Raw genomic sequence first — 27,924 nt, 5'->3', positions numbered from 1 at the left:
AAACCTTACCACTATGAACTGCCTCAACTATGCTGGAATAAAATGATTGCAAATTTGTTAAACATGAACGGCCATTTGTAAAACCACGTTGTGAATCATTTATTAATTTATGTTTTTCAAGATGAAGACGAATGGAATTTGCAATTATGTTGTTGATTTACGGGCGACGACGATCGTGGGATGGGATGCGCCCCGGCGTATCCGTTAAGGGTGAATCGCGAAGCCAGGAAAGGTGAAACGCCAAGCCAAAACGCGAAACGAGTGACGCCAATCACTAGAAACTAATATGCCATACGGCAAATAAACGCACAGTCAGGCAGATGATTGGGGAGTCCCAGGAGTCCCTTAGGGTGACAAACACCGGCCCCGCCCCACACCGAGAACACCAGGTAGCAAAACCAAAACTCGGCCCCTAACTAAAACGCAAAAAGTCACCCAGTGTCCTCCGGCAGAGCGGAAGCCAGCCGCCCACCACGGCTGAGGGCACACCAGGAGCCCACCAAGACCCGCCAACCCCCGGCACCTCTCGGCCAAGCCGGCCCCCGAACACCGTCACCCCGCCGGGACAACCAGCCAGAACACGCCCCCCAAAAAATCTATCAACAATCCCGTGACCCAAGGCGATATGTGCGCCAGGCGTCGTACAATCGGACCGTTGAAGAGGGATATCAAACGGCAGTAGCAAAGTCAAAACGCGAAAACAGGACGTGATCCGACGGCTCCCAGGCGGAGGAGCAGACGTCCGCTCAGCGTCAAGGTTGAACCAAGCAATTTGCAATTCTCGATTCAAGTAACTTTCCCACAATAGACGTTAAGCTAATTGGCCGATAGTTTGACACAAGTGATCTATCTCCTTTCTTGAAAATTGGAACCACATTATCTACCTTCCACGACTCTGGCATTCTGTCTGACTAATGATTTATTAAATATGGTAGACAATGGCTCGCAAAGCTCCTCTTTGCATTTTTTTAAGCACGTAGTTATATGTAGTTAAGGAAGCAACCATCAACTAATTTGTTCTATGGATTGCCTTGAAGGCGTCCCGATTTAAGTTACCAATCAATGTTCCTATGTTTACCAGTGTCCCATATGCTGCTCTTGACACCCTGTTTGTGTGAATCCGGTGTTTGAGAATTATATCCACTCTCAAATCTTTCTCTTTTCGTTTCCTGTAGTCGTCTTACCTTTATGGTTAACTCAATTAGCAACATTGACTTAATAAAACCTTAAGAAATTAACTCACGGATTTCCTATCCCACACAAAACCACATAACCAAAATAAAAATTACTCAGAAAACTAGTTTCTTTTACTGCCATCTGACGATGGGATGGGGGAGTGAGGGTGCGAGAGTGGTTGCCAGAGGCTGCTGGGGAGGCGCGGAGGAGTCGGGGGTCCGGGTGGTCCAGCTTCCTCTAGCGTGCAGCACCCTGAGCGTCCACGCGTGTTTGTGAATGGTGAACCTTTGGTGAGTTGTGTACAATCTCTCACACATCGTTACCCGCGAAGGTTCTCTCTCACGCACTCATCTGGCAGTCGGGCATCATCGTGCAATATCGTTATGAAGGTGAGTGAGCGGGATATGCTTGTTATTTAAGATTGAGTTACTCTGAAAAGTTGCAAGCAGCATGGGGCTATGGTGAGCCCGTAGTGGATTTACCTGGCACAGGGCTCTAATTGCTGCCGGAGGTGTTATTTGGGATGGTTTTATTGAGGCGGGGTGTGTGATGGCGGATATTTTATCCTCCATTGGCAGGTGATGCCGCATGGTCCATCTCCAGCCACGTGTGGGGCAGTATTGGGATTTTGTTTGATGTTATGGGCGCCAGTATTCAGTTTACCTGGGATTTGAAGCCAAGTTTGGCAAGATTTCATTATAATAATTAATAGTTGTGTAATTTTTAAAAGATTAGATTTCCAGCGTTGTGCAGGTAACGTATTGGAATATTTTGACTTATTTAGTCGTCATCCTATACTGTCCTAACTAAGCAGTACTGTCCTACCAAGTACTGCCTAGAAGGTGATCTGGAAGGATAGGTTGATCACTATTGGGGTTAGCTAGCACTGGGTGAGTGACCACGCCGGCAGCCTCCACATGGTGTAGGGTCACATGGGCAACCTTATCAGCCTTCCTAGGCAAGTTTATACATCTAGTAATTCATTGAAAATAGGACAAATTGATAAACATTTATGCTCTACAAGTTATTGCCCAATTTATTTGATTATACAGTATTGTAATAATTCCAATTGTTGGGGATAGGAAGTCTATGCTCAGGCATGGTATCGAATAAGTGACCTTCCTCAAGGATGGAACCCATAAGTTACCTAACTCCTTTTGTCTATTTACTCATGTGAACAGAAACATAAGGTGAGAGGTAATGTCCCTCCCGGGGATTGAATCACCAGGATGCCAGATTGCGTCTTAAAAATATAGGTCACTATATTCTAGGTTTGATTAATTTAGTTTGGCAAAACCACTAACATGCAAAGTCAGCCTAATTCATATTTAAAGTTTTCAATCATTATATTAAATGCAATTTAAACATTTAATTTCATTTACATATTAAACAATACTGTATCAAACATATTAGATGGTTAATTTTTAGGGAACAATGACAGATTTATTATGTACTGTATTGCAGGAAATTTGCATATATACAATATATATTAAGTATATAAATGCCAAATATTACAGAATATAATGTTAAGGAAACTGCAGAAGGCCTAACAGCCTATATGAGGCCCATAAAACAAAACATGTGTGCACTATTAGTAATTTCACAAAGATGGTTACCTTGCTATTAACACTTTAATTAACATTTATTTTTGACAAGCAAACCGAAATCATGGCATGATTAATCGATGAGAAAAGTTTTGAGCAATACACCATGGTGTATTTTGGGAGGCGAGAGGTTCAATTTTTTTTATTTGATGTCCAAAGGGCTTGGAAAAGATAGTAGGGGGGAAGAAGGATGAGGAGGTGAAATTCTTGGAAGAGGATCTGGATGTGGAGAGCAGGCTTGAAAGTTTGGTTACCTCCAATAATGTCAAGTCACCAGTATCATATTTAAAGTTTTCAAACATTATTTAATTAAATGCATTTTAAACATCTAAATTCATTTATAATATTTATCATATTTGTGGTTTCAATTTAAATTGGGATTTGCAAATACAATACACTTATATAACATCTGTGAAAACATATGGGAAATCCTGCACGAGAAGACATCTATAAAATATGCAAAAATCTTGTCTGTAGTTGCAATTCTTATTGAGATATTGATAAAAATATGCTCTGTAAGTGGCCTTAAAGGCACCATGAATAGCATGCACCAAGTTACCTGCAATCCAATTTCCAGCAACTGGCCACCTAGTCATATCACCTAATTTGGAAATTAATTTTTCAATTTCACCATTATAAGATCTGTATTATGCCCACTGTCCTTTAAGGGGCCGGGTGCACAATTTATCATCCTTCCTCACTCAATTTTTTGTGTATAATCTACATGGTAAATGCTCCAACCTAACCTTATGGATCAATATAATATAAACAGGAATTAATTTCAAAATAAATTTCAAAATAACTAAACCAATTTAAAATTTCATAATTTTTTATTTTATTAATTATAGGCTCAGACTGGCATATAACTTTAATTTTCATTGCTTTAAAATATTGTTTGAGAGTATAGTTTATAAAAAAAATAGTCAATGTGACCTTCAAATTATGCACAGAATTTAGAAGTAAAAATGTATAACTCCCAAAGTTATGGGTTTATGATTAAACGACTAATGAAACTTTAGAACTAAGAACGTTGCACATAATATGTAAAAATGATGAGAATTGCTCTGAAACCGAAGTTTGTGTTCTCAAAATGAAAAGCCTGTTCATGCAGAAACATTAAGTTAAAGTTCTCGACACGTGTATACACTTTGCACTGTGTAAACACACTATATACCTACCTACATTCTTGTGCACCATTATAAACCAAGCAGTTCTGGTGGGTGTGGTAATCTCATAATCCAAGCACAGCAAAACACTTCATGTTAGTCAGTTGCTGATGGCACCTCAAGTACCATACTAACTAACATATTATGCACATTGCTTACTCTGGCCTCACCATGGCTATTGTCAGAAATCTGGTCACGAAATCCTGAAAATGAATAATTTTCTACAAGTTCATTTTCGATAGGAACACTAGGTCCCATTTCATGATGTTGATGCACCAAACTGCAGCTGTGTGTTGTGGATGTTTGCCTTGCACTATGAACATTATAACCAGAATTAGATCCAGTGATATTTGAACCTTGTACAGTATCACTGTAAGGATCTTGTATGACACTCATTATTAAATAATTGCAAGAACAGTACTTATTTATTTCATCATTAAATGATGCGTCATGTGCGACTCACTGTTGATCTCTTGGCGATTGAAGCCCTCACACCCACAAGGGATGCCCACAATTTTACACCCAGAAGGGATGCCCACAATATTTTCCTAGATGGTGTCTGTTTATTGGATGGCCTGAGAAAGATGTGAGCCTTGTATACCTGCAGGAATTTTCAATCTTATGAGATACTTTAAAACAATCCATGACTGTCTCACACAATTAATGGATAATTGGCTTGAGCATTCCTGGATGTTGTGCAGTTGAAGGGTTAATATGCATGGTTACATGGTTGCATTTTTAATTAATTTAGAGATATTGTGTAGTACATACAGTCCTTTGTTTTTGGTGACCAGCAACTGGGGCACCGTAATGCACCTTTCAAGAAACCTGTTAGGCTTGTCAATTTTTCCCTAGCCAATGACTGGTCATTTTCCAGGATAAAACTCAACAGTGCCGAACTTCCAATTTACCCATTTACTGATAGGCGAACAGTTATCAGATGTAAGAAAACATTGCAAATTCTCACCCCATGCAAAAGTTGGACCCTTTATTTTTTTAATAAGTTGCTTGAGTGTGTCGTAATGGCAACCAGCTGGATACAGGTGACTATATACTACTACACAGATAGTTCTACCTATATCAATAATTTATTTTCTAATAAATATATCATACATATACATTCTTGTCAAATTTATAAACTTTGGTGTATGTTCATACATGTTTAGAGGTTAACAGTGACTACTGTACTATAGTTAATCTTGGCATCTAATCAACCATTGCCTATTGTTTTAAATATATTTCAGGCACCTTCACAAAAGGCAGAGAAAAAAGTAGACAAATCACCAAAAGCTGTTAAGGAAAATATAGAAGTCAAAACTCCAAAATCAGCCAAGAAAATGGGGAAAAAGTCTCCCAAAGTAGCAGATAATGAGACACCAAAGGCATTTAAAATAGATAGCCCTCAAGTATCCAAGGGAAACAAACAGGTGGATGAAAACCAGATGCAAAAAGTAGGGAAGAAGAAGAAGGATAAGAAACAAAAACAGGAGAAAATGGATTTTAGCCCACAAGTGGAGACGTCTGGCAGTAATAAATTTGGAAATGAGACCTCAAACGATGCATCTCCAAAAGGTGGAGCAAAAGAGGGCAGAGGGGGCTTCAGGGGAGGAGTACGTGGTGGCTTCAGAGGAGGCGACCGTGGTAGCTTCAGAGGAGGAGACCGTGGTAGCTTCAGAGGAGGAGACCGTGGTGGCTTCAGAGGAGGAGATCGTGGTAGCTTCAGAGGAGACCGTGGTAGCTTCAGAGGAAGAGACCGTGGTAGCTTCAGAGGAGGAGACCGAGGTAACTTCAGAGGAGGAGACCGTGGAGGGTTCCGAGGAGGACGTGGAGGTTTCCGAGGAGGAGAACGTGGAGGTTTCAGAGGAGGAGAACGTGGAGGTTTCAGAGGAGGAGACCGTGGAGGTTTCAGAGGACGTGGAGGTTTCGGAGGAAGAGGAGGAGACCGTGACTGGGTAAGAAATAAATTGATGTAATTTAAAAAACATGAGATTAGTTTGATGTGGCAAGAATAGTAAACATTTTGGTGAATAATGTACAATATTGTGACATACTCAATGAAGTGATACTCATATATTGTGTTTATGTATATACAGTGTCATATTGCAAGATGCATAGATGCTCTTTTTATTTCTACTGACACTAATCTACTTTTAATTGTTTAACAATTTCTATTAGTCTTATTCTCTGCAGACCAGGAAAGTACTACATAATAGGTTTTTAATTTTTATTACAGACTGCACAACAAAAGGAGTTTGATCCATGTGGGGTCTATGTAGCATTCAACGATTATATAGAAGGTGATGATGTCAAAAAGATTTTCGAGATTGCAAGTGCTGCCACTGATTTCAGGATTGGAAGGTATGTTTTTAGTGCTGTTAAAATTTTAAGGGGTTCTGTAGTTTTTTGTTATTTGATTTGATTTTTAGTTATAGTTTTTTAAAATTGTTCTTTCTGATTTCTATTCACTGTCTGAAACACACAACAGCATTGACTTGAAATCTAGATGCTTATGTTTGAGGAAAATGAGTGCTATTGAATTTCACCAGTTTAGCAGTATACAGTATTAATTATTTAATTGCCTGGAATGTCTTCATATCCTCATTACAGTACAGTATATGGAAGACCAACAATACATATATGGTCCAGGTATGGGGTCAAATACATGAGATCTAATTCAGTTATATCCAGACACTCATATACAATATGCACTAATATGAAAGTTCTCATATAAAATGTTAAATGCAACTAGTGTATATATTGTAGCTTTAATATAGATTAAATACAGATATAGTGTTCATTCAATATTAATAATATACAAGTAACCACATTTTTTCAATAATACGGTATAATTATTAAACTAATTCAACTGGTATAAATTTCATTAATACTGTACTGTTATTGTTACATAATCAGAGTACAGTGTTAATAGTAATTGGAAAGTAGTTTTGTCACCATTCAGATTTCCAGATAATATAACTTTCAAATTTTTTGAACATTTTAAATTTAAAGATTTTTGTTATGATTATGCTCAAATTATTTTAAGCTTGATAAATAACTTAGCTTATTTATAACTACCAGACTGTATATAATTTTATAACTTTTAAGAGCATGACTTGCATTATTACATATACATCCACTGTTGTGCATGTAATTCCATAAAAATTACTGTAATTACATTTTGTGAAGGTTTATTGCAAATAGCCGGGAAACCATGACAAGACTTCCAGCTTTGATCACTCTCCACAAAACATTTGTCATTATTGATAATGTCAGGTTTGCTAAAATAATCGAATCCTTTAAAGTAGTTACTTGTTTTGTATAGAAATCATATTCTTTGATAAGTATTTATTGGGATTTTTTTCAGAATGGTTCATATGCATTTTGACACAGAGGCACAGGCTGATGAAGTAAAACAGAAGCTAGCAGAAATAAACTTTGCACATAAGCCAGAGATTCAAAACACCTTTAAGTCAACAATGTGGTATGTATTTGTTTTTAAATAAATATACATTGGGGAGGGGGGGGGCAAGTTCCGGACGTTCTCCAGTGGGGTTTCGGGTTGAATAGGTTTTGTCCTTTGGAAGCAGAGTGGTGCAAGCATCTGGTAGTCACCAGAGCAATGGTTCAAACCCATGCATTTCTCCAAATGATTTCTCATTTTTTTATTAGTTATATAATCAATATTATTTATTCTATTACCACTACCTACTAGTACTTTTAATTATTACTTGTTTAATGTTGAATGCATAGTAAGGCTAGCTATAAAATATTTGATTTTTAACTCATTGTTTCTTCCATCCAATAACATAAATTTTATGTAAGTTACAATTTCTACCATGATCATGTAGGGCAATTGGGTTGACTTAATTAACACGTTAACATAATTTAACTGGGGTAAATTGTTAAAATTAATATTAAACAATCATTGATAGTACTTTTAACATTTTCTTCAATTAAAAATCCATACCTTTCAACTCTCTTCTTTTTCCAGGAAAAACAAGAGGCCTGCAAATGATGATTCAGAGAGTAGTTCTCCTAGCAAAAAGCAGAAAGTTAAAGTATGTACTTTATCATATTTAATGTAGAAAGGCTTTAGTAACGGTAGAATTAAGACTTGTTTTCTAAGTTGTTTATAAAATTTAACACATTGGTTCAGTATTTTGAAGAGGTAAGCTTCATCTATAACTGAAAGAATGTCTGTCTGTCTGTCTGTTGGAGGCTAGATGGTTACAGTTAGCTTCAACTTACAAACCCCTCTTCAAACACAAGGGGCTGTGTTTGGAGAGGGGTTTGATGTTTCAGTATCCACCAAGAAATCCCGATTCCCATTTACACTTGGGACACCCTCACCTTCTTTCCCCCCCAACAGTTGAACCAAGAAGTGATCTTTTGTTTCTTGTTGATTTCCCTCCTGAAGGGATTAACTGGTTATATTATTATTCTACAAATTCCATCATTGCATTTGCTGTCAACAACTCTTCCATTTCCTCCTCGCACCTGGAAAACTCAACTGTTTAATTTTCCAGCATTTCACCATTCAATGTTTATATTTTGTACAGTGGTACCATCACAGCTATTTTTTTTTTCTCCAGTGTCCTGGTACAGTATATATATCAGGTCCACTATCCCATGCTTTCTGGCAAATTATCCACACCTATTCCAGCAATTTTCTTTCATTATATTTGTTTCTGCAGCGTATTTTCTTCATTTAGGCCTTTCCCATTTATTTACAGAAATTCCTTCTTGCTTGTTCACTCAATTTGGAAACTACTTTTCTTGGCATCAACTGCTCGTGCCATCTCTTAATCCAACCAACCCATTTCTCTTTTATTACCAATTTCCCTAATTTCTCAGAGTTCATTGATATTCTTAACTAATCATTTATTATATACCCTGTATTTAGATTAATTTGTTTGGTCTCCAAAATCACAAACAACTGTTATAATCTACAATGGGAAGAAAATTTGGGAAGGTCGAGTGTACCACATAATGATAGTTGGTGGGGTTGTTGTTATCTTATTAGATTAGAGATATCCAGATAAAGGGTTTACCGTAATTCTCTATTTTACTCATTAAAGATAAAAGTGTTATAAATGATCCTGATTTATTGAAGTGTTTACCATGTAGGTACTGCTCACTCCTAATATATAACAATGAACCAGTTGCCCTATATATTAATGTGTAATTTTGTTTCAGGTGTTAGATGATAAAAGCAATGATAATGATGATGATGACGACGATGAAGATGATGACGAAGATGAAGATGACGACGACGACGACGATGATGACGTTGATGAAGATGATGATTCTGATGGACAACTAGTAGTAAATGCAGGAAACCCTGAGGAGGACGATGATGATGATGATGACGACGATGATGATGGTGATGACGATGATGACGACGATGAAGATGATTAAAATGTATAGACATACCTCGATTAGCTCTGCCCAGAAGAGCATAGGTTTTTTATAGCACATTCTCTTGATTTGTTTTATCTATATGTACAGCATAATATGATATTCTGTCATATATTTTTTCAAATGGCTACAACACACTCGTTTAATCAGCCACCCGTTTAAATTAATATCCGAGATGTACACCTCCCACTTATTATAAATGAGGGAGGTGGGGAGTTGACAAATTTATACCAACCATCCATCTCCAGTTCATAAATTAATGTGTGTCTGGACGTGCATTTTTCATATACAAAGAATGTGAGAATACTGTAGGTATTTATAGAATGTTGTATAATACTGTAGGTATTTATAGAATGTTTTATAATACTGTAGGTATTTATAGAATGTTTTATAATTTTTCCAGTTAACCCATGCCATTTTAACATGTCATCATTAATATATTATAATGTTGAAAATGCATTTCTATAAGAATTGCTATAGTGACTGAAAGTGTTGGTTCAGTAAGAAATCCCACTTCCAGGAACTTCCACCCCCATGCCCCATTTACCTTCCCCTCTGCTAACTGGGGTATGCCTTGTACAATAACAGTTTCAAATGTTGTTAGGATATTGTTTATATAAACATTATAATGCATAAATATGTATTAATACATAGATATGTAAACCAAATGTTGTTTCTCTACAAAACCTTTTAGAATGGACAAATTTGTACCACCCTATGTACGATAATGAAAACTAAATCGAGATTGGTTAAATTCAACATCTTAAATTATTGCACTTGTTTTTACTAGAAACAATTGAACCATCTCACTTTGGTTTCTAATTACTAGATGTTGGCTGCTAACACTTCGTATTTTTAGAAGAAACCTGTTGAACTGCTGCTTGTGATTTCAGTTTGTAAACTGACAAAAATTACACTAAAATAATTACTAACTATTATTGCAGATTTCATTAAATTAAACTGCCAAATGTACCTTCCAGCTGTGATTATTTATTAGTAACAAAATGGATAGGCTTTCCCATTCCACATAGTACAGTTACAGGAACTGTCCTGTCCAGATTTGAATATAAAGAATCTTGACCAGATGAGAGAACTGCCAGTACAGATGTATCTTTCGTTTTTTGCTAGACAAGAACCTATGGTCTAATTTAAAAGGACCTAGATTGAGCAATGTATCTTTCTTAAATGGCTGTTCCATGAAGGTTCATAGTAACAGTAAGTAGCACCTGCCTATACTTATCCAGTATTGACCAAAACGTCATCATTTCTCCATTTTCTGATGTGTGGTTTGGTTATATCTTCAGCCACCTTACTATGACTCATTGTCTGCAAGAAGAATCTCATCCATTCCTTCCCATCTGTAAGGTTCAGGAAGCTGTTTCGGTGACTTCAATAATTATTAATAGGGATTTTGGTTTGATACACCTACAGCAGGACAGGTCAATACTACGTTTCATTTAACTAGTCAGTGAAGGTAACATATCCATCATGCCATCATTTATTGGGAGCTGAGCGGACAGCACGCTGGGCTTTTGATCCTGTGGTCCTGGGTTCGATCCCAGGTGCCGGCGAGAAACAACGGGCAGAGTTTCTTTCACCTTATGCCCCTGTTACGTAGCAGTAAAATAGGTACCTGGGTGTTAGTCAGCTGTCACGGGCTTGCTTCCTGGGGGTGGAGGCCTGGTCGAGGACCGGGCCGCTGGGACACTAAAAAAAGCCCCGAAATCATCTCAAGATGCCGTTTAGCCAATCACATTGCTGGGTCAAACTGGAGAACCAATCAGTCATACAGTATAAGTTTTGTATTTGTTAATGTTTATTAACAAAATAAGTTACATCTTCACCAAAGTGTGTTTATCTTTGTACTCTGTGAGCCCTGCATGTACATACCGGTAGTTTATTTTAGACCTTTATGTTTAGGAATAAAGTATACTCTCTAATTGGCTCCTGTGAAGGCCTTGTATATCTTGTAGTTGAAATATTGTTGGCTGGTAGGGTGGAATTGAGGGTCGAGTGGTGGCATGTTTGAAATGTGTACACAATTTATTGGCTACATACTTAGTTTACATTAGTACTGGGTTATGTTAAGGAATAAAGTATAATTTCTGGTAGGTTACAATGGCTGTAATCCTGGTGGGAGTTGATATGATTTAAGCTCAATTCTTAACACAATCAGATGAAAGTATTTATGTAGGATTATTTAGATTTTAAAGGTTTTAATGTGTTAAGAAAAGGCCAGAGGAAATAAATATATGCAAGGTTCAATTATTATATGTTCCTTTTTGCAACTTTGATAATAAATTTATGCAACAATGTGAATGGTTAGGTTAGCCTATAAAATTTAAAATAATATTTAAATCAACTTTTGTATTAAAAGTATTTAATCTTATAATTTATTTAAATAAATTCGCTTTAAATGGTAATTTTAAACTTTATTTATAAATGGTTGTACCTTTATAAATTTTACAAAATTAAAGTAAATTCCAAATTATACAAGGACAAAAATACTGTAGTAATAGTTGCTATTATAATTGTGCATTATATACAAAAAAGCTTTACATTCTTTATTCTAAGCTGTATATTACTAAAAAAGGTGATTACTATGAATTGTCTCCTGTTTTTTTTGTAATATATGTATTAATGTCATTATCACTGTAACAACTGCTGTTGTTTGCATTGTCTTGTTCACATTGATTCAGTATCATGTCATAAGAATGCTCTCTCCTCTTCCTCTCCTCTCCTCTTGGACGTAAGTTCGAACCCTCATCACAGCCCTTGTGGATTTGTTCATATCATATGAACATTGACATTTTTTTGAAGAGACCTCAATTTAATAAGAGCTTGAAATAGAATACATATATTGACAGAAAATTATTAAGATAGATAAAATTTGAAAGACAAGATTTCCATATTGTTAGGGAATATAATAATTAGTTAATAATATTAAGTGCCCAGCTCCCCCCAACTCCAGGGAGGAGTTGTGTAAAATCCTGGTTTATGCCTTGTCACGGCCCTGGTGGATTTGTACACATCATAAACCTTACCACTATCAACTGCCTCAACTATGCTGGAATAAAATGATTGCAAATTTGTTAAACATGAACGGCCATTTGTAAAACCACGTTGTGAATCATTTATTAATTTATGTTTTTCAAGATGAAGACGAATGGAATTTGCAATTATGTTGTTGATTTACGGGCGACGACGATCGTGGGATGGGATGCGCCCCGGCGTATCCGTTAAGGGTGAATCGCGAAGCCAGGAAAGGTGAAACGCCAAGCCAAAACGCGAAACGAGTGACGCCAATCACTAGAAGCTAATATGCCATACGGCAAATAAACGCACAGTCAGGCAGATGATTGGGGAGTCCCAGGAGTCCCTCAGGGTGACAAGCACCGGCCCCGCCCCACACAGAGAACACCAGGTAGCAAAACCAATACTCAGCCCCCAACTAAAACGCAAAGAGTCATCCAGTGTCCTTCGGCAGAGCAGAAGCCGGCCGCCCCCCACGCTGAGGGCACACCTGGAGCCCACCAAGACCCGCCAACCCCCGGCACCTCTCGGCCAAGCCGGCCCCCGAACACCGTCACCCCGCCGGGAGAACCAGCCAGAACACGCCAAAAAAAAAATCTATCAACAATCCTGTGACCCAAGGCGATATGTGCGCCAGGTGTCATACAATCGGACCGTTGAAGAGGGATGCCAAACGGCAGTAGCAAAGCCAAAACGCGAAAACAGGACGTGATCCAAGATGCTTGAAAGGATCATCCTAAACCGACTGTTGCGCAAAATAGGCAGGTTAGGGGAGGGGGTCAATGGATTTGTTAAAGGACGGAGCACAGCAAATTGTAGAGTTAATTACTTGGCTAATGACACGGCTAGGTACTCTGTATTTGTTGACATCAAAGGAGCCTTCGACAAAGCACAGGGGATTGCGATCCTAGACGAGCTTGCATGCATGGGTGTCAAGGGGAGACTCATGAAATGGGTTGCAGACTACCTCACAGGAAGGAAAGCCAAGGTTTGCTTCAATGGAGCAGTCTCCAGAACAATAAATATGGAACTCCGGACACCCCAAGGCGGAGTCTTAAGCCCTACACTATTCAATGTACTTATGAACGCCATTGCAAATATTGATTTTCCGGAAGGAACACAACAAGTGGGATATGCAGATGATGTCCTAATACAAGCTCCCACCTTGGGAAAAATTGAACAGTCCATTGAACTCCTTGGAAGGAAGTGTATTGAGCTCGGTTTCACTCTCTCCACAAACAAGACGAAGACAAGACAAAAATTATTTGAGGAGCAAGACGAACTGCGGGTCAGGCAATTGGTCTTCATGCTATCGTTATGGGGGATCAGCCATTACACGTGTTAATGACTCTTGTATAGTTGTGTAGTTAAGGACAACAGGGTAAAGGGGTAATGGGCATTGTGGTTGATTGTTCTACCTGGGAATCCTCCACTGTTTTATATCTTATGTATGTATGTATGTACTCACCTAGTTGTGTTTGCAGGGGTTGAGCTCTGGCTCTTTGGTCCCGCCTCTCAACCGTCAATCAACTGATGTACAGATTCCTGAGCCTACTGGGCTCTGTCATATCTACATTTGAAACTGTGTATGGAGTCAGCCTCCACCACATTACTGCCTAAATGCATTCCATTTATTAACTACTCTGACACTGAAAAGTTCTTTCTATAATCTCTCTGTGGCTCATTTGGGTACTCAGCTTCCACCTGTGTCCCCTTGTGCGTGTACCACATGTGTTAAATAAATGTATGTATGTATGTATGTATGTATGTATGTATGTATGTATGTATGTATGTATGTATGTATGTATGTATGTATGTATGTAAGGAGAGAGAGAGAGAGAGAGAGAGAGAGAGAGAGAGAGAGAGAGAGAGAGAGAGAGAGAGAGAGAGAGAGAGAGAGAGAGAGAGAGAGAGAGAGAGAGAGAGGAGAGAGAGAAGGAGAGAGAGAGAAAGAGATGAAGACCGAGACAGAGAAATAGATATAGACAGAGTCAGGGAGAGAATACAATACAATACAATACAATTTTATTTAGGTAAGGTACATACATACAATAAATATTTACAAGGATTGTTTGACTTATAGGTAGAGCTAGTACATACAATGCCTAAAGCCACTATTACGCAAAGCGTTTCGGGCATAAAATCGGGCATAAAATTCGGGCATAAAATTCGGGCCGAATGTTAGACACAGAGACGGATAGATAAGGATATGCAAAGTCAGTGAGAGAATAACAGAGATAGAGCGAGGAAAGAGGACAGAGATATAGGCTGACACAGAGAATGGCAGAAACGAGGAGAGGCAGAGACAGAGGGGGACAGGGACAGGAGCAAAGGGACAGGGACAAACGGACAGGGCCAGAGGAGGGACGGGGAACAGAGGGGGGGGGGGGCAGTGGGACAGGGAGGGAGACAGGGACAGAGAGGGGGACAGGGACAGAGACAGAGGGACAGAAACACAGAGACAGAGGGACAGGGTCAGTTTTTTTAGTTTAGTTCATTTATTATGCACCCCATACCCATCTTGTGGGCGGTAGTGGAAAGGGTTACAGAGGCACATAATGGGCTCAGGGACTGAACCCCACAATTCATTTAGCTAAGCAAGTTACAATCTTGATGAGCTAGTTACAAAATTCAATATAAGTCATCACATCAACAATGGGTTCGAGATCGACCTCAAGTACAGGTTCTAAATTAAGCAACTGACATATGTGGAGAGCTAGTGTCAAAATTTATATGTTTGTCCTGCACACCGCCCCCCATCCAGTGGGCAGCGGTGGATAGGTTACAATCACTTAGTTACTACCTACAGTTAGCAAACTGGGGATATTTGGCTTTAATCCCCTTACTGTACCGTGAGGCGTCCCTGGTAACCTTGCAATACCAACTGGTTTCTGATCAAAAGCTAAAGTCCAGTCGCCGCAAGGGCAATGAAGAGAAACAGGAACATTTGTGGAAGCTTTGGGACCGTTACGAGGAAAAACAGATAAGCACCTCACAGTTCCTCAAGGAATGTTCGCGTTTTATCCCAGGAAGTGCCTGAACTAGAATTAGAAAACAGCAGTCTGTTTACTGGTTGTTATTTAACTTAAGTTAGTTGTAAATGATAATGTAAAAATAGCCACTGAGAACTGATGAGTTGCCCAAGACTTTTGCTCGTAAAGAGGGAATTGATTACCAACTTGGACTGCCTTTGAGCAGCCTGAGGGCAGCAATATCCCAGGAACATCAACTAAATTTCGGAGACTTGAAGCAAAGTGAAATTCACACCAGTTACTCCATCTATCATCATTCTATTATGCAGGAAGAACCGCACGTCTATGGGTCATCCAATAACGTTAGCAGACTTCTAGATGTTACCACTGCTAGGCTTAGGTTCGGCTACAAGTACCTCTGGGAGTTTGTAACATCTGCTGATGTAGATTTGACTAAATGTAAACTCTGTCAGCAGAACTATTCGCTTACTTTGCGCCATTATATAATGGAATGTGAAAAAATCGCGGAATTTAGAGATAACACCATCAATAGTGTCCAAGAAATGTGTAAGTACTTCATTCATAATGATGTGCTGCTCGAAATCTTAACGAAGTATCCAAAATTTGCTTACTGTAGGTAATCCTGCACATGACTGTAAAGCTGCCGCCCAGTTGGATGGGTGTGGAGCACATGACTAAAGCTGCCGCCCAGTTGGGTGGGTGTGCAGCAAGACTAGTAACTGTGTGACTCACCATAGATGTAAAGTGCCTTGTATAGTGACTGTTGTGAGCCTCTTGTTGATCACTTGTGACACAAAGATTATTGATTTGTGTAGGTGATTAGATATGTATGTGCATGTATATATGTATACGTATATATATATGTACATGTATGTATGAGAGTGTGTACATGTATATATAATATTAATAATTTTGAAACTAGCGTCACAAATTGTTATTTGCTTAGCTAAACGAACTAGAGGGTTCAGTTCCTGGACCGATTATGTGCCTCTGTAATCCTTCGCCCACGGGATAGGTATGGGGTGCATAATAAAGAAAGAAATAGAATTGAATTGGTCTGATTAAGACTCTATGACTATGTAATCTATGTTTTGCTCCACTACTTACTGGTTGAGTATGGGGTGCATAACAAATAATAGCCTCCTTCGGGGGCGCCGTTTCTAAACGTGTTAGTCTTAAATCCTTTAATCTCAAATCTTGCTACAATGTACCTCTTAATATATGTTATGTACTCTCGCAACCCAATGTACCTTCTTGTATATAAATAAATAGATTTCAACTGTAAGGGGGTATGGTTTGCATCTTGTTATTCTAATAATGGATAAATAATTCTAATAATGGAATCGCTAATTATATGAACAAATGCCATGTATTTATTCAGACGAGAACAACAGCGAATACAAACCAGCGCATATACGAACGGAATGGTTTGTATGTACAAACTTCTCAGTGAACGAAGTTGTTTCTAGCCCGGTATCCGAAATTGCAGTATACGACTTGACCATCCCCTGAGCGTCCACGCGTGTTTGTGAATGGTGAACCTTTGGTGAGTTGTGTACAATCTCTCACACATCGTTACCCGCGAAGGTTCTCTCTCACGCACTCATCTGGCAGTCGGGCATCATCGTGCAATATCGTTATGAAGGTGAGTGAGCGGGATATGCTTGTTGTTTAAGATTGAGTTACTCTGAAGAAAAGTTGCAAGCAGCATGGGGCTATGGTGAGCCCGTAGTGGATTTACCTGGCACAGGGCTCTAATTGCTGCCGGAGGTGTTATTTGGGATGGTTTTATTGAGGCTGGGTGTGTGATGGCGGATATTTTATCCTCCATTGGCAGGTGATGCCGCATGGTCCATCTCCAGCCACGTGTGGGGCAGTATTGGGATTTTGTTTGATGTTATGGGCGCCAGTATTCAGTTTACCTGGGATTTGAAGCCAAGTTTGGCAAGATTTCATTATAATAATTAATAGTTGTGTAATTTTTAAAAGATTAGATTTCCAGCGTTGTGCAGGTAACGTATGGGAATATTTTGACTTATTTAGTCGTCATCCTTTACTGTCCTAACTAAGCAGTTCTGTCCTACCAAGTACTGCCTAGAAGGTGATCTGGAAGGATAGGTTGATCACTATTGGGGTTAGCTAGCACTGGGTGAGTGACCACGCCGGCAGCCTCCACATGGTGTAGGGTTACATGGGCAACCTTATCAGCCTTCCTATGCAAGTTTATATATCTAGTAATTCATTGAAAATAGGACAAATTAATAAACATTTATGCTCTACAAGTTATTGCCCAATTTATTTGATTATACAGTATTGTAATAATTCCAATTGTTGGGGATAGGAAGTCTATGCTCAGGCGTGGTATCGAATAAGTGACCTTCCTCAAGGATGGAACCCATAAGTTACCTAACTCCTTTTGTCTATTTACTCATGTGAACAGAAACATAAGGTGAGAGGTAATGTCCCTCCCGGGGATTGAATCACCAGGATGCCAGATTGCGTCTTAAAAATATAGGTCACTATATTCTAGGTTTGATTAATTTAGTTTGGCAAAACCACTAACATGCAAAGTCAGCCTAATTCATATTTAAAGTTTTCAATCATTAAATTAAATGCAATTTAAACATTTAATTTCATTTACATATTAAACAATACTGTATCAAACATATTAGATGGTTAATTTTTAGGGAACAATGACAGATTTATTATGTACTGTATTGCAGGAAATTTGCATATATACAATATATATTCTTTTAAGTATATAAATGCCAAATATTACAGAATATAATGTTAAGGAAACTGCAGAAGGCCTAACAGCCTATATGAGGCCCATAAAACAAAACATGTGTGCACTATTAGTAATTTCACAAAGATGGTTACCTTGCTATTAACACTTTAATTAACATTTATTTTTGACAAGCAAACCGAAATCATGGCATGATTAATCGATGAGAAAAGTTTTGAGCAATACACTGTGGTGTATTTTGGGAGGCGAGAGGTTCAATTTTTTTGATTTGATGTCCAAAGGGCTTGGAAAAGATAGTAGGGGGGAAGAAGGATGAGGAGGTGAAATTCTTGGAAGAGGATCTGGATGTGGAGAGCAGGCTTGAAAGTTTGGTTACCTCCAATAATGTCAAGTCACCAGTATCATATTTAAAGTTTTCAAACATTATTTAATTAAATGCATTTTAAACATCTAAATTCATTTATAATATTTATCATATTTGTGGTTTCAATTTAAATTGGATTTGCAAATACTGTACAATACACTTATATAACATCTGTGAAAACATATGGGAAATCCTGCACGAGAAGACATCTATAAAATATGCAAAAATCTTGTCTGTAGTTGCAATTCTTATTGAGATATTGATAAAAATATGCTCTGTAAGTGGCCTTAAAGACACCATGAATAGCATGCACCAAGTTACCTGCAATCCAATTTCCAGCAACTGGCCACCTAGTCATATCACCTAATTTGGAAATTAATTTTTCAATTTCACCATTATAAGATCTGTATTATGCCCACTGTCCTTTAAGGGGCCGGGTGCACAATTTGTCATCCTTCCTCACTCAATTTTTTGTGTATAATCTACATATTAAATGCTCCAACCTTACCTTATGGATCAATATAATATAAACAGGAAAAAAGTGACAATTTCAAAATAACTAAACCAGTTTAAAATTTCATAATTTTTTATTTTATTAAATATGGGCTCAGACTGGCATATAACTTTAATTTTCATTTGCTTTAAAATATTGTTTGAGAGTATAGTTTATAAAAAAAGAGTCAATGTGACCTTCAAATTATGCACAGAATTTAGAAGCAAAAATGTATAACTCCCAAAGTTATGGGTTTATGATTAAACGACTAATGAAACTTTAGAACTAAGAACGTTGCACATAATATGTAAAAATGATGAGAATTGCTCTGAAACCGAAGTTTGTGTTCTCAAAATGAAAATCCTGTTCATGCAGAAACATTAAGTTAAAGTTCTCGACACGTGTATACACTTTGCACTGTGTAAACACACTATATACCTACCTACATTCTTGTGCACCATTATAAACCAAGCAGTTCTGGTGGGTGTGGTAATCTCATAATCCAAGCACAGCATAACACTTCATGCTAGTCAGTTGGTGATGGCACCTCAAGTACCATACTAACTAACATATTATGCACATTGCTTACTCTGGCCTCACCATGGCTATTGTCAAAAATCTGGTCAAGAAATCCTGAAAATGAATAATTTTCCACAAGTTCATTTTCGATAGGAACACTAGGTCCCATTTCATGATGTTGATGCACCAAACTGCAGCTGTGTGTTGTGGATGTTTGCCTTGCACTATGAACATTATAACCAGAATTAGATCCAGTGATATTTGAACCTTGTACAGTATCACTGTAAGGATCTTCTATGACACTCATTATTAAATAATTGCAAGAACAGTACTTATTTATTTCATCATTAAATGATGTGTCATGTGCGACTCACTGTTGATCTCTTGGTAGTGAAGCCCTCACACCCACGAGGGATGCCCACAATTTTACACCCAGGAGGGATGCCCACAATTTTTTCCTAGACGATGTCTATTTATTGGAGGCCTGAGAAAGTAGATGTGAGCCTTGTATACCTGTAGGAATTTTCAATCTTATGAGATACTTTAAAACAATCCATGACTGTCTCACACAATTAATGGCTTGAGCATTCCTGGATGTTGTGCAGTTGAAGGGTTAATATGCATGGTTACATGGTTGCATTTTTAATTAATTTAGAGATATATTGTGTAGTACATACAGTTCTTTGTTTTTGGTGACCAGCAACTGGGGCACCGTAATGCACCTTTCAAGAAACCTGTTAGGCTTGTTAATTTTCCCCTAGCCAATGACTGGTCATTTTCCAGGATAAAACTCAACAGTGCCAAACTTCCAATTTACCTATTTACTGATAGGCGAACAGTTATCAGATGTAAGAAAACATTGCAAATTCTCACCCCATGCAAAAGTTGGACCCTTTATTTTTTTAATAAGTTGCTTGAGTGTGTCATAATGGCAACCAGCTGGATACAGGTGACTATATACTACTACACAGATAGTTCTACCTATATCAATAATTTATTTTCTAATAAATATATCATACACATACATTCTTGTCAAGTTTATAAACTTTGGTATATGTTCATACATGTTTAGAGGTTAACAGTGACTACTGTACTATAGTTAATCTTGACATCTAATCAACCATTGCCTATTGTTTTAAATATATTTCAGGCACCTTCACAAAAGGCAGAGAAAAAAGTAGACAAATTACCAAAAGCTGTTAAGGAAAATATAGAAGTCAAAACTCCAAAATCAGCCATGAAAATGGGGAAAAAGTCTCCCAAAGTAGCAGATAATGAGACACCAAAGGCATTTAAAATAGATAGCCCTCAAGTATCCAAGGGAAACAAACAGGTGGATGAAAACCAGATGCAAAAAGTAGCGAAGAAGAAGAAGGATAAGAAACAAAAACAGGAGAAAATGGATTTTAGCCCACAAGTGGAGACGTCTGGCAGTAATAAATTTGGAAATGAGACCTCAAACGATGCATCTCCAAAAGGTGGAGCAAAAGAGGGCAGAGGGGGCTTCAGGGGAGGAGTACGTGGTGGCTTCAGAGGAGGCGACCGTGGTAGCTTCAGAGGAGGAGACCGTGGTAGCTTCAGAGGAGGAGACCGTGGTAGCTTCAGAGGAGGAGACCAGTGGTAGGCTTCAGAGGAGGAGACCGTGGTGGCTTCAGAGGAGGAGACCGTGGTGGCTTCAGAGGAGGAGACCGTGGTGGCTTCAGAGGAAGAGACCGTGGTAGCTTCAGAGGAAGAGACCGTGGTAGCTTCAGAGGAGGAGACCGAGGTAGCTTCAGAGGAGGAGGACCGTGGAGGTTTCAGAGGAGGAGAACGTGGAGGTTTCAGAGGAGGAGACCGTGGAGGTTTCAGAGGACGTGGAGGTTTCGGAGGAAGAGGAGGAGACCGTGACTGGGTAAGAAATAAGTTGATGTAATTTAAAAAACATGAGGAGATTAGTTTGATGTGGCAAGAATAGTAAACAATTTAGTGAATAATGTACAATATTTTGACATACTCAATGAATGAGTGATACTGATATTGTGTTTATGTATATACAGTGTCATATTGCAAGATGCATAGATGCTCTTTTTATTTCTACTGACACTAATCTACTTTTAATTGTTTAACAATTTCTATTAGTCTTATTCTCTGCAGACCAGGAAAGTACTACATAATAGGTTTTTAATTTTTATTACAGACTACACAACAAAAGGAGTTTGATCCATGTGGGGTCTATGTAGCATTCAACGATAATATAAAAGGTGATGATGTCAAAAAGATTTTCGAGATTGCAAGTACTGCCACTGATTTCAGGATTGGAAGGTATGTTTTTAGTGCTGTTAAAATTTTAAGGGGTTCTGTAGTTTTTTGTTATTTGATTTGATTTTTAGTTATAGTTTTTTAAAATTGTTCTTTCTGATTTCTATTCACTGTCTGAAACACACAACAGCATTGACTTGAAATCTAGATGCTTATGTTTGAGGAAAATGAGTGCTATTGAATTTCACCAGTTTAGCTTAATCTTATTAATTTGATTATATAATTGCCTGGAATGTCTTCATATCCTCATATCCTCATTACAGTACTGTACAGTATATGGAAGACCAACAATACATATATGGTCCAGGGATGGGGTCAAATACATGAGATCTAATTCAGTTATATCCAGACACTCATATGCAATATGCACTAATTTGAAAGTTCTCATATAAAATGTTAAATGCAACTAGTGTATATATTGTAGCTTTAACATAGATTAAATACAGATATAGTGTTCATTCAATATTAATAATAAACAAGTAACCACATTTTTTCAATAATACAGTATAATTATTAAACTAATTCAACTGGTATAAATTTCATTAATACTGTACTGTTATTGTTACATAATCAGAGTACAGTATTAATAGTAATTGGAAAGTAGTTTTGTCACCATTCAGATTTCCAGATAAATATAACTTTCAAATTTTTTAAACATTTTAAATTTAAAGATTTTTGTTATGATTATGCTCAAATTATTTTAAGCTTGATAAATAACTTAGCTTATTTATAACTACCAGACTGTATATAATTTTATAACTTTTAAGAGCATGACTTGCATTATTACATATACATCCACTGTTGTGCATGTAATTCCATAAAAATTACTGTAATTACATTTTGTGAAGGTTTATTGCAAAGCCGGGAAACCATGACAAGACTTCCAGCATTTGATCACTCTCCACAAAACATTTGTCATTATTGATAATGTCAGGTTTGCTAAAATAATCGAATCCTTTAAAGTAGTTACTTGTTTTGTATAGAAATCATATTCTTTGATAAGTATTTATTGGGATTTTTTTCAGGAATGGTTCATATGCATTTTGACACAGAGGCACAGGCTGATGAAGTAAAACAGAAGCTAGCAGAAATAAACTTTGCACATAAGCCAGAGATTCAAAACGCCTTTAAGTCAACAATGTGGTATGTATTTGTTTTTAAATAAATATACATGGGGGGGGGGGGCAAGTTCCGGTCGTTCTCCAGTGGGGTTTCGGGTTGAATAGGTTTTGTCCTTTGGAAGCAGAGTGGTGCAAGCATCTGGTAGTCACCAGAGCAATGGTTCAAACCCATGCATTTCTCCAAATGATTTCTCATTTTTTTTATTAGTTATATAATCAATATTATTTATTCTATTACCACTACCTACTAGTACTTTTAATTATTACTTGTTTAATGTTGAATGCATAGTAAGACTAGCTATAAAATATTTGATTTTTAACTCATTGTTTCTTCCATCCAATAATATAAATTTTATGTAAGTCACAATTTCTACCATGATCATGTAGGGCAATTGGGTTGACTTAATTAACACGTTAACATAATTTAACTGGGTTAAATTGTTAAAATTAATATTAAACAATCATTGATAGTACTTTTAACATTTTCTTCAATTAAAAATCCATACCTTTCAACTCTCTTCTTTTTCCAGGAAAAACAAGAGGCCTGCAAATGATGATTCAGAGAGTAGTTCTCCTAGCAAAAAGCAGAAAGTTAAAGTATGTACTTTATCATATTTAATGTAGAAAGGCTTTAGTAACGGTAGAATTAAGACTTGTATTCTAAGTTGTTTATAATATTAAACACATTGGTTCAGTATTTTGAAGAGGTAAGCTTCATCTATAACTGAAAGAATGTCTGTCTGTCTGTCTGTTGGAGGCTAGATGGTTACAGTTAGCTTCAACTTACAAACCCCTCTTCAAACACAAGGGGCTGTGTTTGGAGAGGGGTTTGATGTTTCAGTATCCACCAAGAAATCCCGATTCCCATTTACACTTTGGACACCATCACCTTCCCCAACCCCCCCAACAGTTGAACCAAGAAGTGATCTTTTGTTTCTTGTTGATTTCCCTCCTGAAGGGATTAACTGGTTATATTATTATTCTACAAATTCCATTATTGCATTTGCTGTCAACAACTCTTCCATTTTCTCCTCGCACCTGGAAAACTCAACTGTTTAATTTTCCAGCATTTCACCATTCAAATGTTTATATTTTGTACAGTGGTACCATCACAGCTATTTTTTTTTTTCCTCCAGTGTCCTGGTACAGTATATATATCAGGTCCACTATCCCATGCTTTCTGGCAAATTATCCACACCTATTCCAGCAATTTTCTTTCATTATATTTGTTTCTGCAGCATATTTTCTTCATTTAGGCCTTACCAATTTATTTACAGAAATTCCTTCTTGCTTGTTCACTCAATTTGGAAACGACTTTTCTTGGCATCAACTGCTCGTGCCATCTCTTAATCCAACCAACCCATTTCTCTTTTATTACTAATTTGCCTAATTTCTCATAGTTCATTGATATTCTTAACTAATCATTTATTATATACCCTGTATTTAGAGTAATTTGTTTGGTCTCCAAAATCACAAACAACTGTTATAATCTACAGTGGGAAGAAAATTTGGGAAGGTCGAGTGTACCACATAATGATAGTTGGTGGGGTTGTTGTTATCTTATTAGATTAGAGATATCCAGATAAAGGGTTTACCGTAATTCTCTATTTTACTCATTAAAGATAGAAGTGTTATAAATGATCCTGACTTATTGAAGTGTTTACCATGTAGGTACTGCTCACTCCTAATATATAACAATGAACCAGTTGCCCTATATATTAATGTGTAATTTTGTTTCAGGTGTTAGATGATAAAAGCAATGATAATGATGATGATGACGACGATGAAGGTGATGACGACGATGACGACGACGACGACGATGCCGTTGATGAAGATGATGATGATTCTGATGGACAACTAGTAGTAAATGCAGGAAACCCTGAGGAGGACGATGATGATGATGACGATGACGACGATGATGATGACGACGACGACGATGATGATGGTGATGACGATGATGACGATGATGACGATGAAGATGATTAAAATGTATAGACATACCTCGATTAGCTCTGCCCAGAAGAGCATAGGTTTTTTATAGCACATTCTCTTGATTTGTTTTATCTATATGTACAGCATAATATGATATTCTGTCATATATTTTTTCAAATGGCTACAACACACTCGTTTAATCAGGTCACCCGTTTAAATTAATATCCGAGATGTACACCTCCCACTTATTATAAATGAGGGAGGTGGGGAGTTGACAAATTTATACCAACCATCCATCTCCAGTTCATAAATTAATGTGTGTCTGGACGTGCATTTTTCATATGCAAAGAATGTGAGAATACTGTAGGTATTTATAGAATGTTGTATAATACTGTAGGTATTTATAGAATGTTTTATAATTTTTCCAGTTAACCCATGCCATTTTAACATGTCATCATTAATATATTATAATGTTGAAAATGCATTTCTATAAGAATTGCTATAGTGACTGAAAGTGTTGGTTCAGTAAGAAATCCCACTTCCAGGAACTTCCACCCCCATGCCCCATTTACCTTCCGCTCTGCTAACTGGGGTATGCCTTGTACAATAACAGTTTCAAATGTTGTTAGGATATTGTTTATATAAACATTATAATGCATAAATATGTATTAATACATAGATATGTAAACCAAATGTTGTTTCTCTACAAAACCTTTTAGAATGGACAAATTTGTACCACCCTGTGTACGATAATGAAAACTAAATCGAGATTGGTTAAATTCAATATCTTAAATTATTGCACTTGTTTTTACTAGAAACAATTGAACCATCTCACTTTGGTTTCTAATTACTAGATGTTGGTGCCAACACTTCGTATTTTTAAAAGAAACCTGTTGAACTGCTCCTTGTGAGCTCAGTTTGTAAACTGACAAAAATTACACTAAAATAATTACTATTATTGCAGATTTCATTAAATTAAACTGCCAAATGTACCTTCCAGCTGTGATTATTTATTAGTAACAAAATGGATAGGCTTTCCCATTCCACATAGTACAGTTACAGGAACTCTATCCTGTCCACATTTGAATATAAAGAATCTTGACCAGACGAGGGTACTCTAGTGCAGACGTATCATTTTGCTTTTTTCTACACTGAACCTACTGTCCAATTTAAAAAGACCCAAATTGAGCATCGTATAATTCTTAATTCTTAAATGGCTGTTCCATGAAGGTTCATAGTAACAGTAAGGAGCACACGACTACTGATCCAGTATGGACTAAAGCGTCAATTGTTTCTCTATTTTCTGATATGTGGTTTGGTTATATCTTCAGCCACCTTATAATGCAACTGCAAGAAAACCCCCTTCCCTTCCCGTCTGCAAGATTCTGGAAGCTGTTTCAGTGAGGTAATCGGGTACAGTACTTGTATTTTTGTTTGATACACATTGCGTGACAGATCAATACTTCATTTCGTTTAACCATTCAGAGGGAAAGTAACAATGTCCTTCATGTCATTTAGTCAATCACATTGCTTGCTCAAACTGGAGAACCATTAATCATTTAAGTTTTGTATTAATGTTTATTAACAAAATAGGTTACATCTTCAACAAGGGGGTTTTATCTCTGCCCCTTTGGACCCTTTATTTTATTTTAGACCTTTATGTTAGGAATAAAGTATACTCTAATTGGCCAATAAGCTTCTGTGGAGGCCTTGTATATCTCCCGTGGTTGAAATATTGTTGGCTGGTAGGGTGGAGTTAGTTAGTTTAATAGTCTATATTTAGTTTTACCTAGCTCCCAGGTAACTATTTACTGCTAGGTAACAGGAGCATCAGGGTGAAAGAAACACTGCCCATTTGTTTCTGCCGCCTCCGGCAATCGAACCCCAGACCACATGACTACGTATCAAGTGTCCTGTCCCCTCAGCCACCGGCCCCTATTGTACTGTCCTGTCTTGAGTACTGCTCGATACTCGCTTCCCCCTTTAGAGTGGGAGAGATTGCTGAAATAGAGTGAATACAGAAAACATATACGACATACATGGACACCATAAAGCACCTAAATTATTGGGAATCATCTCAAAGCTCTCCAAATGTATTCCCTAGAAAGGAGATGAGATATAAAATAATATACACATGGAACATACTGGAGGGCCAGGTCCCAAATCTACATAGTAAAATAACGTAAGGGAGTGAACGATATGGAAGAAAATGCAGAATAGAACCAGTGAAGAGCAGGGGTGCCATAGGTACAATCAGAAAACACTATAAACATCAGGGGTCCATGGTTCAACATACTCCCAGCAAGTATAAGAAATATTTATAGAACAAATGTGGACATCTTCAAGAGAAAATTAGATAGTTTTCTTTAAGAACTGCCGAACCAACCGGGCTGTGGTGAATATGTGGGCCTGCGGCCCACTCCAAGCGCAGAGCCTGTTGGACCAAGCTCTCACAAGTCAAACCTGGCCTCAGGCCAGGCTTGGGTAGTAGAACTCCCAGAACCCCATCCACATACAATCCAGGTATCTCTACCTGACCACCTATCTTGCCAATGGTTGTTAACTGTGTTATGAATGACTATAATTTGGAATAAGGAATCCCTTTTTGCAAGGTAGAATGAATAGTTTCCTTAATAGCAGCTTCTGTAGGTTCATTACAAGTAACACCAATATCGTTAACCATCTATTTTAGAGATACAGTACAGTAGATGGTTAGCCACTAAGCAACAAATTACGACCATTTAATGTGACCTATTGCTAGAAAAGAAAGTGAGGATTACATGTTAGTCAAACAAGATTAAAATTGTGGGTACTTAATGCAGCCCATCCTCCTATTTAGATAGTACAGTACTTATAGTAATGATGAGGACCACCATACATATACAGTACTGACGTAAAACGCAGTTAGAAGTAGAAATCTGTACCATCGAATTTAGACAAACAGGTTTTTATTTTCTGATGTTGCAAAGAAAACTTAGCCAAACATTGCTAGGCCTAATACATTCTATCTGAGGCCGAATATAGTACATATATGTGCTATACTAAGCCTAGGAATATTTAG

The 27,924-nt window shown here is 37.5% G+C and overlaps 2 protein-coding genes across 4 annotated transcripts; both read left to right on the top strand.

Moving 5' to 3' along the window:
• Nucleotides 1-490: 490 nt before the first annotated feature.
• On the top strand, nt 491-25,556 carry LOC123772416 (keratin, type I cytoskeletal 9). 3 transcript variants are annotated; one of them, XR_011228869.1, is made up of 7 exons: nt 1,394-1,565; nt 5,191-5,898; nt 6,180-6,304; nt 7,311-7,427; nt 7,938-8,004; nt 9,143-9,736; nt 25,231-25,556. XR_011228869.1 is itself a non-coding variant. In XM_045765547.2 (6 exons), exons 1-6 carry the CDS (start codon nt 1,560-1,562, stop codon nt 9,362-9,364), a joined length of 1,245 nt encoding a protein of 414 aa, XP_045621503.2. In that variant the 5' UTR covers nt 491-1,559; the 3' UTR covers nt 9,365-10,032. The 3 variants fall into 3 exon arrangements, 1 of the variants encoding a protein (XP_045621503.2); XR_011228870.1 differs by lacking the exon at nt 25,231-25,556 and adding an exon at nt 9,737-10,032 and having other exon boundaries at nt 9,143-9,706; XM_045765547.2 differs by lacking the exon at nt 25,231-25,556 and having other exon boundaries at nt 491-1,565; nt 9,143-10,032.
• Nucleotides 16,853-25,556, top strand: LOC123772418 (uncharacterized). Its single transcript, XM_069325864.1, is given in 8 exon segments — nt 16,853-17,035; nt 20,663-21,086; nt 21,137-21,339; nt 21,341-21,403; nt 21,689-21,814; nt 22,838-22,953; nt 23,462-23,528; nt 24,672-25,556. Coding segments are annotated over 8 exon segments (1,251 nt in total). The 5' UTR covers nt 16,853-17,029; the 3' UTR covers nt 24,918-25,556.
• Nucleotides 25,557-27,924: the final 2,368 nt, after the last annotated feature.

This window comes from Procambarus clarkii, chromosome 17 (genome assembly GCF_040958095.1).
Source record: "Procambarus clarkii isolate CNS0578487 chromosome 17, FALCON_Pclarkii_2.0, whole genome shotgun sequence".
NCBI classification, from domain to species: Eukaryota; Metazoa; Arthropoda; class Malacostraca; order Decapoda; family Cambaridae; genus Procambarus; species Procambarus clarkii.
This window is presented reverse-complemented; position numbering and strand designations above follow the sequence as displayed.

Bases quoted from the DNA above. Each gene is read 5' to 3' on its own strand.
- LOC123772416 (XM_045765547.2), top strand. The intron at 5,899-6,179 runs GTAAGAAATAAA...TTTTTATTACAG, and splicing joins GAGGAGGAGACCGTGACTGG to ACTGCACAACAAAAGGAGTT. The intron at 7,428-7,937 runs GTATGTATTTGT...TTCTTTTTCCAG, and splicing joins ACCTTTAAGTCAACAATGTG to GAAAAACAAGAGGCCTGCAA.